This window comes from Atheta coriaria, unplaced genomic scaffold (genome assembly GCF_025399875.1).
Source record: "Atheta coriaria isolate IRGN ID8LTWV9N9 unplaced genomic scaffold, Caltech_Dcor_3.1 hic_scaffold_7_pilon, whole genome shotgun sequence".
Classification (NCBI taxonomy): Eukaryota; Metazoa; Arthropoda; class Insecta; order Coleoptera; family Staphylinidae; genus Dalotia; species Dalotia coriaria.
This window is the reverse complement of record NW_027045449.1, coordinates 8,944,962-8,957,517: the sequence shown is the minus strand read 5'-3', so window position 1 is coordinate 8,957,517 and position 12,556 is coordinate 8,944,962. Positions and strand designations below refer to the sequence as shown.

Below are 12,556 nucleotides of genomic sequence, written 5' to 3'. Positions count from 1 at the left end.
ATTACAACGCGAATACGAACGGAAATCCGTTTACGGAACATGGGGTCAACTGCTTACACGGATTTAATTATTATTTTAGTCCAATGACTTAGTTACGCGCAAGTGAATTGAATGCATTTGTAATGAAGGCGTGCGAAAATCTTGTTCATACTTAACCTGAAAATATGCAGATGGCGCGCGTGTATCGTCCATGTTTTAATCACCGGAGGCCTGAATTCCAACCTCACACGACGCCGTCGAACGCTTTCTTCATTGCACTCTGCGTTTTAATTTTATATTCCATAGCAACGCTGTGAATGCCCTTCGGCGATCGGAATTTATTGTCCTAATTTCTACTGCGCATAATCGGTTATGGAAATGCTTCAATGAAACGGACTTTTTGCACTGTGTGGTTTCTTCGTTCATGCTCGACTGCATCGTGTTTCGAGTTGTTTTGTTTGTTACCAGGGCAACCGTGTGGTTACCATGGTGACACCCACGACGACAATCAAACAAGTAAAAAAACACAAAACATCGATGTTCGTGTGTGTGGTGTGGTGAATCAACCTGAATATTTTGTTTTATTGCTAGATTTAAGCGCATATGACTTAATCTCACCAAATTCCAGCCGAAAATCCAGTTGAACTGGTTTTGTTTCTCGATTCGTGTGTGGATGTTGTAATGCGTGCGTCGTTAAAGGTATGCAACTTTATATACACTCAATTCGAAGATGATGTTTTGTTTTTTGTTATATCGAGTTAAATATCGAGTTAAGAGTTGAGTTCACTTTGACCAGGTATGACCGACAAGAGAGCATGCGACATTCTCTTTCACGTTGACTTACAAGTAAGTCGCTTTACTATAGCGACTGCGCTGACTATATTAGTGCAGAGCAAGCTTATGCGTCATCGAAACGTTATCATCACCTCTTGAGTGTGGTAAACTCAACGCGTTACTAATTAGGAATTGTTGTTGTCGCTTGTACTAACCTCGATATCCTTTGTTGCAGCTAGCCGTCCCTATCTGAAGTATATCCGGTACCCACAACACAATTTCAACCGTTTTTCTTCACTTGTTTCACTCAAGTCAGGCAGCGTTATGGTTTATCAATGCACTTGTAAACACTCACACTTTTCACACGTTTGGGTTTGTTGATTGAGTTGAGTTCGTTTGGTGGGTTGATAATAATTCGGTCATACGTCGGTCATCGGAAGCGCGAAGAAACGGCGACGCACGCAGGCGAAGAACGCGGCGGACAAGTGAACGGCGCTCGGCGGTAAGCGACACCCAAGCGCAGTCATACCAATCCCTCCTATGTTAGACAGAAACGAAGAATGAGCGCCGCTTGCGCACCGTCCGAAGAACGGCAGGTAGAGGTCTGCACTGTACAGGTGGGTATTCTTGTATGCATTATTCATTCATGCGGTGCGAGAAATTTCGGATACAAGTGTAAAGGTACCAGGAATGACACTAGAAAGTTGTCGCCATTTGTAAAAACTTTTAAATTCGGAAATTTGCGATAACTGAAGATTAAACTATGATTTATTGTTTAATTCTTTAGCAAATTGATCGTTTTCAAGGTTTTATGTTTGAATTTATTTATTTAAGAGGAAATATGTTGAAAAACATTAAATTTTTGAACAATTTTGCTTTTGAATCGAAAATTTGCAGTCAATATTTTCAGTTTTGAACAGAAAACTCTAAATTTGATGGTGAATTAAAGTTTTATGCTTGTACGGTAGTTAATACTATTATCTTTTCACGACTTCTCTATTTTATTTAATGTTGTAATAAGAATTTAAACATTGTGATGTTCTAAGGTAGGCAACCCAATATACACCATTTACTACTGCGGCAATTTGTACATTTCTTCAATATCTTAGAAAACCATCTGTTTAACCACGATTAAATACTAATACTAGAAATGATAAATTTTATTTAATATCTGGATGTTAACAGGTTGTAAATGCACTTGATTTCAAGGAAACAAATACTCTTTTTAATGATTTTTCTTATATTTTTATAATTACAATCATAAAAAGTTACTTAGTTTAAATCCTTGAAGGGTACAACATCTGGAACAAACAAAACACAAATTATAGTCTTGCACACACAAAATAAACTAATAATTCGTGAATAAAACGAATGATCTCAGTAAAATTCTATCCACACATTAGATAATTCAGGTTTCAAATGTCAAAAACATCATTGTAATATTTAGAAAATTGAGCAGTTTTCAAGCAATTTGTACACTTACAATGCGAATACGATGTCCCATAGCCTTAGCAGGAAGGTTCTTCTTGAACTTGGCTCTAACATTGCCACTAACACCATGTGGCCTGGTGACTTTGCCCCAAATCGCGCGCACTTTGGATTTCACAGATTTGGGTTTTCCGGGCACACAGGTCTTGTTCTTGGCCTTGTATACATAGACACAGCGCTTGCCAACGTAGAACCAGCTGTCTTGTTTGTTTGCTGTGCCTTCAATCTTCAGCAAGGCAGTGTTTTCATGTTGGTTGCGCAGACCACGCTTGTAACCCGTGAAGATGGCTTTAGCGTAAAGACGTCCGTGCCGCTTGAATGGGCGCTTCTTCACACCGGTTTTGTCACCGGCGGCAGCTGGTGCAGCCGCTGCGGCTTTCGTCTTCTTCTCCGCTTTGGGTTTCGTATCAGCCATCGCTAAAACAAATGACAGCACACGTTAGCACATAACCTTTTTATCACAACAACTTTTATATCGGCAATCATCACACAGCGCACTAATGTCTTGAGGGATTTAATTGCAGCACTTGATGTGGAAACTATTTTAGTTCTTGTTTTCGTGGATATTTTTGTAATTTTCTTTAATTCCAAGCTATATTTTGTAAAATTTTGAGAGCGCCGTACCTACCGGATGTGTTTCTTGTACGAAAAGGAATACGGTTCGCTGTACGGTATACCAGGTGGCTCTCGCAGCGCCACTGCTACACTAGTGACGGATTTAAATTTCCACTTTATAAATGGATATAAATGGACATATTTCACATTACATATCAGTATAAACTATAAAACTAGATCGTTTCTATAATTTTCTTTAATTTATATTAATTTATTTGTGTCTGAATGTTATTTTTATACTTATTTACTAAGTTTAATTTTTATGTGGCGTCGTTCAGAACTATATCTGCGTCGTGGAGGTTCGGTTTGTGCCGTCAAACACTCATGCGCACAGCGAGTTTCCCAAGTGCTACAGTCGAGTAACGCCATAACGAAAGGCCATTTTGACGCTTCCCCTTGTTTGTGGTGTTTCTTCTTCGCCGTGTGGTTGGAAAATACTGTGCAAAACCCTGTTAATTGTGTGTAGTGAAAGCAAAACATAAAACCGAGGTAAGTCAAACATTTGCATGATATCGCTAGAAGAATTGCGCTGATTTTCTGGCTGTTTTCGTGCGCAAAATAACGGACGTCAATAACCTAGCGTCGGTGTTTTGCGGCATTTGGGCGCCATTGTCACGTTTGGCTATTAACGCAACGCATTATGAAATAGCAAAGTTTGTTTTGCTTCTTTCCACTCTGAGTATTCACGATAATAATACAGATTTGTAAACATTCAGAACGATGTCGGAAAATACCACCACGGTGCAGACCACCGGTCCACAGCAGAATAATTCATCGGCGCCGCAAAGCCGTCCTTCACAAGGTCCAACAAACGGCTCTTCTGGCTTCAGGGGTCGAGGAGGACCACGAGGCAACCGTGGCGCTGGTGGTGGCTTCATGCGAGGACGGTAAGAAATCAATCTTTATTTAAACCCAAAACATTGTTTTCAACTTGATAATGTTATTAAGTGGGGGACTGGGTGGTCCACGAGGGGGTCCAATGATGCGTGGTCGCGGTGGAATGCGTGGTGGACCACGCGGAGCACCGCGAGGTCGCTTTAACCCCGGTGGCGTACCTCCACCTCTAGATATGGGCGATAATATGATGGGAGATAACGGTGGCATGCGTGGACCTCCAGGAGGTGGCTACCGCGGTTCAGGCCGTGGTGGTCCGGGTGGTTTCCGCGGGAGGGGAATGCCCCGTGGTCGCGGTGGCCCCGGTGGTGACCGCAGCAATCGCATGGGTGGCGGTGATCGTATGCCACGCGGCGGCGGCAATCGTCCATTCACTCCACGGGGTGGCAGAGGTATGGGTGGTTTAGGGGTGCAGAAACGCGGCCAGCCACCAATGCAAGGCCCTGGCCCTAAACGCGGTCGCTTCGAGAACGGTTCTTCCAACGGTTACAGCCAGAAGTAAGTCTTTATTTTATCACCAACAGATGCTTACCTTGTTCAAAGCAATTCGTATTCCAATTCATACAGCCAGCGCCCACAATACGGAGGTAACTCTGGTGGTGGACCCGCCAATAACCAAGGTGGTGGTGGCGGTGGCTACGGTGGTCAGAGTCAACCGTACAACCCACCTACCTACCAGCAAAACCAATCCTACGGTAACAACCAACCACCACAAAGCAACTACGGCGCTGGTGGCGGTGGTGGTTATGGTGCACAGCCAAACAGCTATGACACCAGCTACCAAAACACTGGTTATGGTCAGGGTAATAATGCCGGTTACGGCGCGCCTGAAGAGCAATACCAGTCGAGCGGGTATGGTAATGTTCCGGCGCAGAACGATGGCGGTTATCAAGGGGGCTACAACAACCAAGGTGGCTACGACAACAGGGGAGGCGGCGGTTATGGATCCGGTTATGGTAATAAACAATTTCATTCCTTTAAAAAAGAAACAGATTCTAATGAATTGCATTTATATTTAATCATCAATAGACGCAAACAACTACAGTCAACCACAAAGCGGCGGCGGCGGATATGGCAAACAGGACTATGGTAAGTGGTAACTTTTAAGTCCTTGCCGCAGAGTTCTTACCTATGTCGCTGACGCGTTAAGATTTATTTTTATTTCTTTGACGTAATTCTTATTACTCTAGAGCAGTCAAGTGTTCACTAGTTTAAAGAGATCATATAATACAAGTTTCTTATTTAGACGTTGCAGTCGTGAGGCGCGCAACGCCGAGTATATTGAAGTTGAATATGAATTCAATACAAACGCAAGGGAGAAGAGATTTTGTTAATAATGATTCACAAACACTAAGATCTGTCGATACATAGTGTTATTTTAATGACGTTGTAACAAACCTATCATACTAAGCACGATTACAGCCTGTTTTTCGTTAGTAATCAACTCATTACGAGAATCTAAGTTTAAAAAACATAATGATGACATATTGATTATTGCACCAATCGCCACCGATTTCTTTTGTTTGTTGCCTTGAATTTCTTTTGGAAGAAAACGTGTCTTTTATTTTTGATAAAAAAAAGAAGTACCGTTCCGTAGATGAAACATATTAAACTGATAACCAAGTGTATATATGTTGTGTATATTTAATACAATTGTGTTTTCTTTGTTTCTTAAGCATATTGAATCATACGTTCAGAGCCGTATCAGAACACACAGACATTGAACGAACAACGCAATGCATTGGAAGCTAAAAATGCCATCTAACACTAAACAAACAATAATCTCATCTATCTGACTTTGTGTCCTTCACAAATTAATTTTTAAAAAACGCATAATTAATCGTCTCGAGATATCTATCTATCTGAAATGATGAGCGAATTTACACTCTCTGATAAGTTCTAACAATCGACGGCATGCGCAGAGATATTTTATTTAAAAAAACAAAGTGGCAAAAGTAATTGAATTAGTTTTTAGGAATAAGTTTTCATGATTGGAGCAAATTTTTGATATAGAACTGATGAACCTGTATATTTTTACGTTCGACAGCCGGAACGCGCATTCTTAATTTACGTGAATATAATTATTTATAAATTATGCTGCTAATATACAATACAAACTATTATATTGAAGAGAATAAAGTATTATGTACTTACCGACCGAATGAATGAGAACTGATTATTGACACACCTTCAATACCTCTGGAAATTATCGAATAAGAACTTGTGATATATTTATGCAACAAAACAATGAATGCAATTGCGAAATTATGCTAAGGAACAAGATCATGTGAAGAGACAAACAACAATTTTATTATATTTGATTATCCTTCATTCCAACTTATTATTTCTACCTGTAAAGTTGATGAAACTTTGAATGTTTGAAAACATATTGACAGACAGGTGACTTTTTGTTAAACCTTTTAATTTTGATTGCTGGAATAACAAATGCGTAAGTATGAAGTACGTACATAAATCGTAGAGCGTGTAACGAAGACGATTAATCTATGCATTGATAAAAACAATTTTTAAGAGAGTTTCAGGATTCAAAAATGTGTGTTGGATTTGCCAGAAATTGCAACAAACCTTCATATATATATACGCAACTAAATTAGTATAACTATAAACAAATCTTTATTTAAATAAGAGAATCATTAGTCGTAAACTTAAAATTCTTAAAAATCTCAATCATCTGCACTTGCTTTTTACATGAATTTTCTCCTCTTTCAAATCTTTATTGATCGAAATTCTAATCGGATATACAATATGAATGTTGAAATTCATGCGTAAGTATTTTCTTAGCTGCAAACGCACTAGAAACGTTGTCATAACTACATACTGCCATCATTAATATTAATGAAACACAATTTTTCAACAATTTCAGGACTGTGTAATGCTCTCGTTTCATTGCTGACACGTAATTAAGATTTCGTTCAATCGAAAGAAATTGAGTTGCAGCACACGCACGCAGCGAGGAATCGCATGGATCATATTTGCCATGTTTACGACCCAAGACAAGTCGACAAATTGATACAAAAACAAAGCAACGCCATTTTCGTAACATTGCGTTTTGTGTGTATAAACGCACATTAATTATGCCCAAAAATCATGAAATACGCACACGACTGTTATGTTAATAATTAAAAGTCATGTGATATTTCACGCTGCCGTGCATTTTGCAACCGCATTGAGATGTTTAGCCCCCCGAAGCGCTGACAAAACAACCGCAATCGTCCATTTATGCGATTTATTGTGCGTTGCAAACAACGCAATTTGCTACAAGTAATTCGTGCAAAATGCATACGCTCCCAATTTAAGTCTCAGTCTCACAATCACGTGTGCGAAACCATAGGTAAAGTATCGCCTCCAATTTAAATCTTAATTTTAATAACTTTTTATTGTTACTATATTTCTCCATAGACTTATATAAGTGGAAATGAAATGAACGATGTACAAAAACACAATGTGTCAATTGCATGTTCATGTACAATAAATGAAACAAACGTTGTTTTGAGGCAACATGAAGATATATTTTCCATAGACATAAACATTCGATTGTATAAGCAACATAATTAGCGTTTCAACCAGGACGCAGTCTGAATTTCCAGTCACAATTACAAAGCGAAATCTGCGTGCCTTAAAAATAATTTTTTAATTGCACAATTACAAAGTTCTATACGCTAATTAAATCGAAACGGAAACAATTTGATTCTTTGGACAACCGAATTCTTTTACGAGCTAGGCTCTTAATGTTACACAAATATTAGAAACGACGATTGATTTTTAATTTGATCAACACTAATTAAGTGTTTGTTAGCTGTGTTGTAAGCGCTGTGGTGTATGTAATTAATTTGTTGTTTTCGGTTCAGGTTGAAACACGGATCACGGCGCGCGCAGATCGTCCCATGGCTACTTGTCGAATTGTTGCAACAAACAATGGACGATTAGTAATGCGAGATTCTGGGAAGATGCAAGATGCGAACGGCGTTGGGAAATCGGTAAAGTATATCTTTGTGTCTCCGCTTCTCCGCCGAGATGCTGATGTCTAATTTAATGAGGGCGTAATTATTGTTGACGAATTGCATTCATCAATATTGATGCATCGTTCTCGGTAAGCATCGACTTGGGAGATCTCCAGGTAAAACTGCAGTGTGCTTTTTTTTGTTCCTTTATTCAAGCAGGTATCGCATTCCGATCTCTCAGTGTGTCCAGTTTTCTAAATGAATGAATGGGTGAATGAAATAGCGTGCGAACACGATGTGAAAATGAAAGTTTTGCTTTTCATGTGTGAACTATGCGTGACGAATTTTCTAATTTCTTTTTAAAGGACACAGGAAACAACTATATAAAAATATCAGCAGTGAATAAATGAACATCCAATTCAAGCTGCGGTTTTGATTTATTGTAATTAATTCGTTCTCGTATGACCTGACCTAGCGCACGCACTCATCCATCATATTTTCGAACCTTCCTTATTTCAGCGCGGAGTTTCACATCCGTAATCGGAGAGTTAGAAACTCCGGCAACAGATGAGATGCATTCCGCTGCTGCTGTTTGGTCGCTAGTTGTAAGTCGAAATAATTGATAGATTGCGTTTTAATGGCACGGCTTCTGCGAATGGCAATAAATTTCAATATGAAATCGTCTTTCAAGTCCAATGCGTGGCGGGCCTGATGTGTTCCACTTCATCATCGTCGTCGTAGGTGACGTTTTTACTGAAGGCGCTGATATTATTAATACGCATTTAATAAAATAATGCGTTTTCGCGTGGGAGGTGCAAGATTTAGTGCAAAGTACACAAGTGCCCCGATGGCACATGCAGGAATTGTTGTGTATCATAGTTTCAGCGCGTAATTGTCTTAATCTTGATGTGTCGCGCGCGCGCGCTGTGTCGTAAACGCAGCAAAGATTTATTCGTCGTTTTGGTTAATCTAGTTCTCGAAATCGCCTTCATCCGGGCAGCGATCGTGCTCCAAACGGGATGCATGGCACTTTTAATGTGCTTCGTCTAGGCTTTGTTAAGTTTTAGTCAAATTTATTTACTACCCACGTGTTTCTGCTATTTATAGAAATCTGTAATTAAATTTTGAGACTAAGAAAGTGAAGTTGGTTAATATTTAGGGAAAAATACTTCGTCTAGAAGAAATTTAGGCAAAATAATTGTGGAAAACAGATCAAAACTTAATTTTACGTAATTTTATAGCAAATTCCTGAAATTTCAACATTGCAACTCGATATTTTATTGTTTTTACATCTAAAAAACATAAAATTCACCACGTCGAAACTTTTGTGTGTAGTATGCATTGTCCGATGCATTTTTAGGGTGTTTGGCGTGTGTTCGTCTCTGCGAACAATAATCCCCCTGCCCATGCCCGGTTTTCGTCTCGAGTTGGGTAAACTCCGCGCGGCGCGCGCTCTCGTCGAGTCAGTTCGTGCGCGCCAGTCAACGCGGCCGGGCGTCCGTGTCTCTTCGTGCACACTCCGCGAACAACCGCGTGCGCGCCCGCTCGACTCGATTCTAGTCCACGCTGCCTGAGTTTTATCTCGCCGGCTAGTCTATTTCACCCACAATACTACTTCTTCTTAAAAAGACAATCATCGTGAGAGTGAATTGGAAAGACAATTTTGTGTGCGTATATCCCGGAAAACCTACAATAGTCAAGGTAGGCAAACACTTGCATATTTTGTTTTTTCTCGTGTATTTGATGCACTCGAAACTTGAGTGGATGTCTTATCGTGTTTGTGTGGAATTTGTGACGCCGTGCGCTGGTGTTTGTTTCTTTCTGTTGATTGTTTACATGGAATATTTGAAGGATATCTGATTTTTGATAACTGGTGTTGTGTTAGATTAAAGTGTACTTTTGGTTTTCTTAAACGCGCAAAATATTTGACGGTTTATTTTGTGTGCAGGGTTGCCTAGATTTAACGACTTAACTTCGTGTAACAGCGAAATTTTTACAATTTGGTTGGTTTATATTAATTTCCTCTGTGTAATGACGAAAAATATTTATATTTCAAGCAATTATGAGTTAGAATATTTTTTAAAGATATGACATCGGTGGTAATATTTGAAATATTGTTGTAATTATGATCTCAACATCCCTACAAATTGCAATGCAAATTTCTATAACTTAAGCACGATTTTTCAGCTAATTTGTTGGGGTGCACGTTGCATTACTACAAAATTATTTAAACATAACACAAGGGAATACAACTGAGCGACGCGGAATTCTTATTTAGACTTCAGGAAATATTTACCGGCATTTTTACAAGAATAATTGAGTTTATAGCAGCTTACAAAAGATTCGATAGATGTCACTACTCGTAAAATTTCAATATTTGTTATTATTTTGAATTTCGCGATAATGTGAAGGAGCTACACTTTATTTTTGTGCAATATTTTGGGAGATACGTAAAGACCGCCACGCAGTATTGACGTAAATAGTTTTTTTCTTCTAAAATTTAAATTACGGTAATGTCATCGCTGATTTTTATTTACTGAGAAAATATTTCATTAAATCAACATTGAAAAAACCTACAATTTATGCACAATCATCTAAAAACATCGACGTTATTTAATCAACTTTTTTCTTTCCTGCCCGAAGTTGAAATTTGTACCTGCGTTGTAGTTTAACATCGCATTCGCAATATTTGTATGCCTATAATACGGCATACATAGTTGCTGATGATTGAACGTGATTCGCTTGCATATGCAAACACTCGATTCTTAAGAATTGCAAACATTGTCCGTTTTACGCTGAATGGTCACGCTCGTTCTGACACTCGTCGCACTTGCGATCCGGGCGTGTAAATATCTTGTCAGTGGTCATAATTTACCATCGCGCATATACTATCGCTATCTTTAAATCCTTTAATAAACAATAAATGCTCGTGTGCGTTTATGTCGTCGCGCGCTCTGGAGTTGTGGGCTGCGGCATTAATAAGTCATATTTTTACGAGCGCGCATTTTCTATTTTATTTTTCATGACTTATGCATTAGTGATTCGCGGCGAATCAAAATTTCACATAAAACACCATTTTGCTTTTGTCCACTCTGGGGGTCAAGAGTGGTAAGATTAAATCGTGCAGCGGTATCGGAAGCGAAGAAGGAGAAGCCCCCGTATGATATTAATTAATGCGTGAATTATAGTCGGCGATATTTCAATGAAAGCGGCCGGACGCTGCGACACCGGCTTTGCCGCTATAAATTCCCTCTTTGCGTGTCGTTTTTGACTTTCGGATGTTGCACTCGCTTTTATACATGCGGTATGTAGTTACAAAGCTTAGAATTCCAGCGAAAACTCCCTGGAAGCCATATTATTCATTTTCACGTTACTATTCAATGAATACAAGGAAAAAATGCTTAAAATTACTTTTTTCTCGGGAAAATCGGAACAGATTTAAGTTACTCGTAACTTAACCCCATGACTTCCTTCGAACAGCTTGCCCCGCACCGCCGAACGCAACAAACGTTTAAGTCTGCTCTCGAGTTTGATCATTTGCAATTATAATGCGTGCGCCCCGCATCCATAGTCATCCCACAATGTTTGCATTCCTGCATTCGAAATCCCCGGCGACACTCGGCGTTGCTCTACGTTTACTTTACCCCCTAACTCGTTGAAATTTCACTCAAATAACATTTTCTCCGCAATTTAACTCGCCGCATTCGAAGCCAACTCGACTTACAACTAAATCTTCTTCTTTAGCATCTGCTCGGCTTCTATACAACACATTGATCGAATAAAATTATTTAGAAATTTAATTTTAACGCAAAAAAGACACAAAAATAATGTTTTTTTGGAAAATTTAAAATATCTCTGAAAATATTAAACGTAAAATTTTACAAAATATATTATTTGATAGATAAATTAATTGTGCATCTTTCTGCGTTGAAAATTGTGTAATTTTCTGTAAATTTAATACAGAAAATCAATTTTGAATGTCGTAAGTATTTTGCTCCTCGAAACCGGCTCTCAATATTGCGATACAAGTAATAAACAAGTTGTTCTAATTAGTAATAAATAATAATTCACTATAAATATTAATAAGTGCAGGCTGGGCTTATCTTCTTCTCCTCGAGAGTGAAGCATCTTTTAATCAGGAAACGTCGCGCGTCCTAACGCTTCTTAATTTCACTGCGTGGCATTCGATGCGTGTCGGCATTCTTTCCGGATGAAATACCAAATTGTTTTATTAATTTCATTCGATAAGTACGTAGCATTTTTCATCTCGAATTCATTCCATTCTCAATCTTCGATATATCATGTAATGAATTAATTATAATTACTTCTGAGCGATATATCCGCTTATGGAAAACAAGTATTCGTATTTATTTCTTATTAAATGTCAAAGCCGACATGTTTAATTTTAGTTTTTCGCTTTTTTTAAATTTTTTTGCTGTATCATCATGGCGTATGCAACATAACCTGCAGGCATTGTGGGGCAGTTGATGGCGATCCGGCGTCAATGTTGTTACACGCACTCATGAATAGTTTATCGGGTGGTATATTCTTTTCGGCCGCGCCACCCGACAAGCATCTTGGCTCGACCTCGCGGCGGCCGCGGTCTGAAGTCGCCGTCTGCATTCCGTGCGTCTTTCCTCCAGCGTCGTTCGTCTGGATCGCTTAAAAACGCTTTAAAAACGATATTAAACGCCTCGAATTTGAATACAACTTGAACTTACCGCGGCGATACTCGCACGGGAACATTTTATGTCCTTTTGTGTGCGCCACTATCTTAAAAGCTATAAAAACATGGTTTAGAAAGTCGAGTGTGGTTAGATCTGCTTTTGCTGAAGGTTAGGTTGCCT

At 39.0% G+C, this 12,556-nt stretch overlaps 3 protein-coding genes across 7 annotated transcripts in view; 2 read left to right on the top strand and 1 right to left on the bottom strand.

Moving 5' to 3' along the window:
• Positions 1–1,975: 1,975 nt before the first annotated feature.
• Positions 1,976–2,940, bottom strand: RpL35A (ribosomal protein L35A). 2 transcript variants are annotated; one of them, XM_065307986.1, is made up of 3 exons: positions 2,870–2,940; positions 2,237–2,658; positions 1,976–2,054 (listed from the first exon to the last, which is right to left on the bottom strand). In XM_065307986.1, the coding sequence occupies exons 2-3, from the start codon at positions 2,654–2,656 to the stop codon at positions 2,031–2,033; spliced, it is 444 nt and encodes a 147-aa protein (XP_065164058.1). In that variant the 5' UTR covers positions 2,657–2,658; positions 2,870–2,940; the 3' UTR covers positions 1,976–2,030. The 2 variants fall into 2 exon arrangements, with proteins under 2 accessions (XP_065164058.1, XP_065164059.1); XM_065307987.1 differs by having other exon boundaries at positions 2,866–2,935.
• A 249-nt stretch (positions 2,941–3,189) lies between these two features.
• LOC135795737 (uncharacterized) lies at positions 3,190–8,132 on the top strand. Of its 3 annotated transcripts, none has more exons than XM_065307512.1 (6): positions 3,190–3,345; positions 3,573–3,743; positions 3,805–4,248; positions 4,294–4,706; positions 4,780–4,839; positions 7,617–8,132. In XM_065307512.1, exons 2-6 carry the CDS (start codon positions 3,577–3,579, stop codon positions 7,619–7,621), a joined length of 1,089 nt encoding a protein of 362 aa, XP_065163584.1. In that variant the 5' UTR covers positions 3,190–3,345; positions 3,573–3,576; the 3' UTR covers positions 7,622–8,132. The 3 variants fall into 3 exon arrangements, with proteins under 3 accessions (XP_065163584.1, XP_065163583.1, XP_065163582.1); XM_065307511.1 differs by lacking the exon at positions 7,617–8,132 and adding an exon at positions 5,427–5,912; XM_065307510.1 differs by lacking the exon at positions 7,617–8,132 and having other exon boundaries at positions 4,780–5,912.
• A 1,055-nt stretch (positions 8,133–9,187) lies between these two features.
• LOC135795732 (extracellular sulfatase SULF-1 homolog) overlaps positions 9,188–12,556 on the top strand; it is a 33,727-nt gene continuing 30,358 nt past the window's right edge. For both annotated transcript variants that reach the window (XM_065307505.1, XM_065307503.1), the window contains exon 1: positions 9,188–9,410. The gene's annotated coding sequence lies outside the window, so the exon portion shown is untranslated. The remainder of the gene's footprint in view (positions 9,411–12,556) is intronic.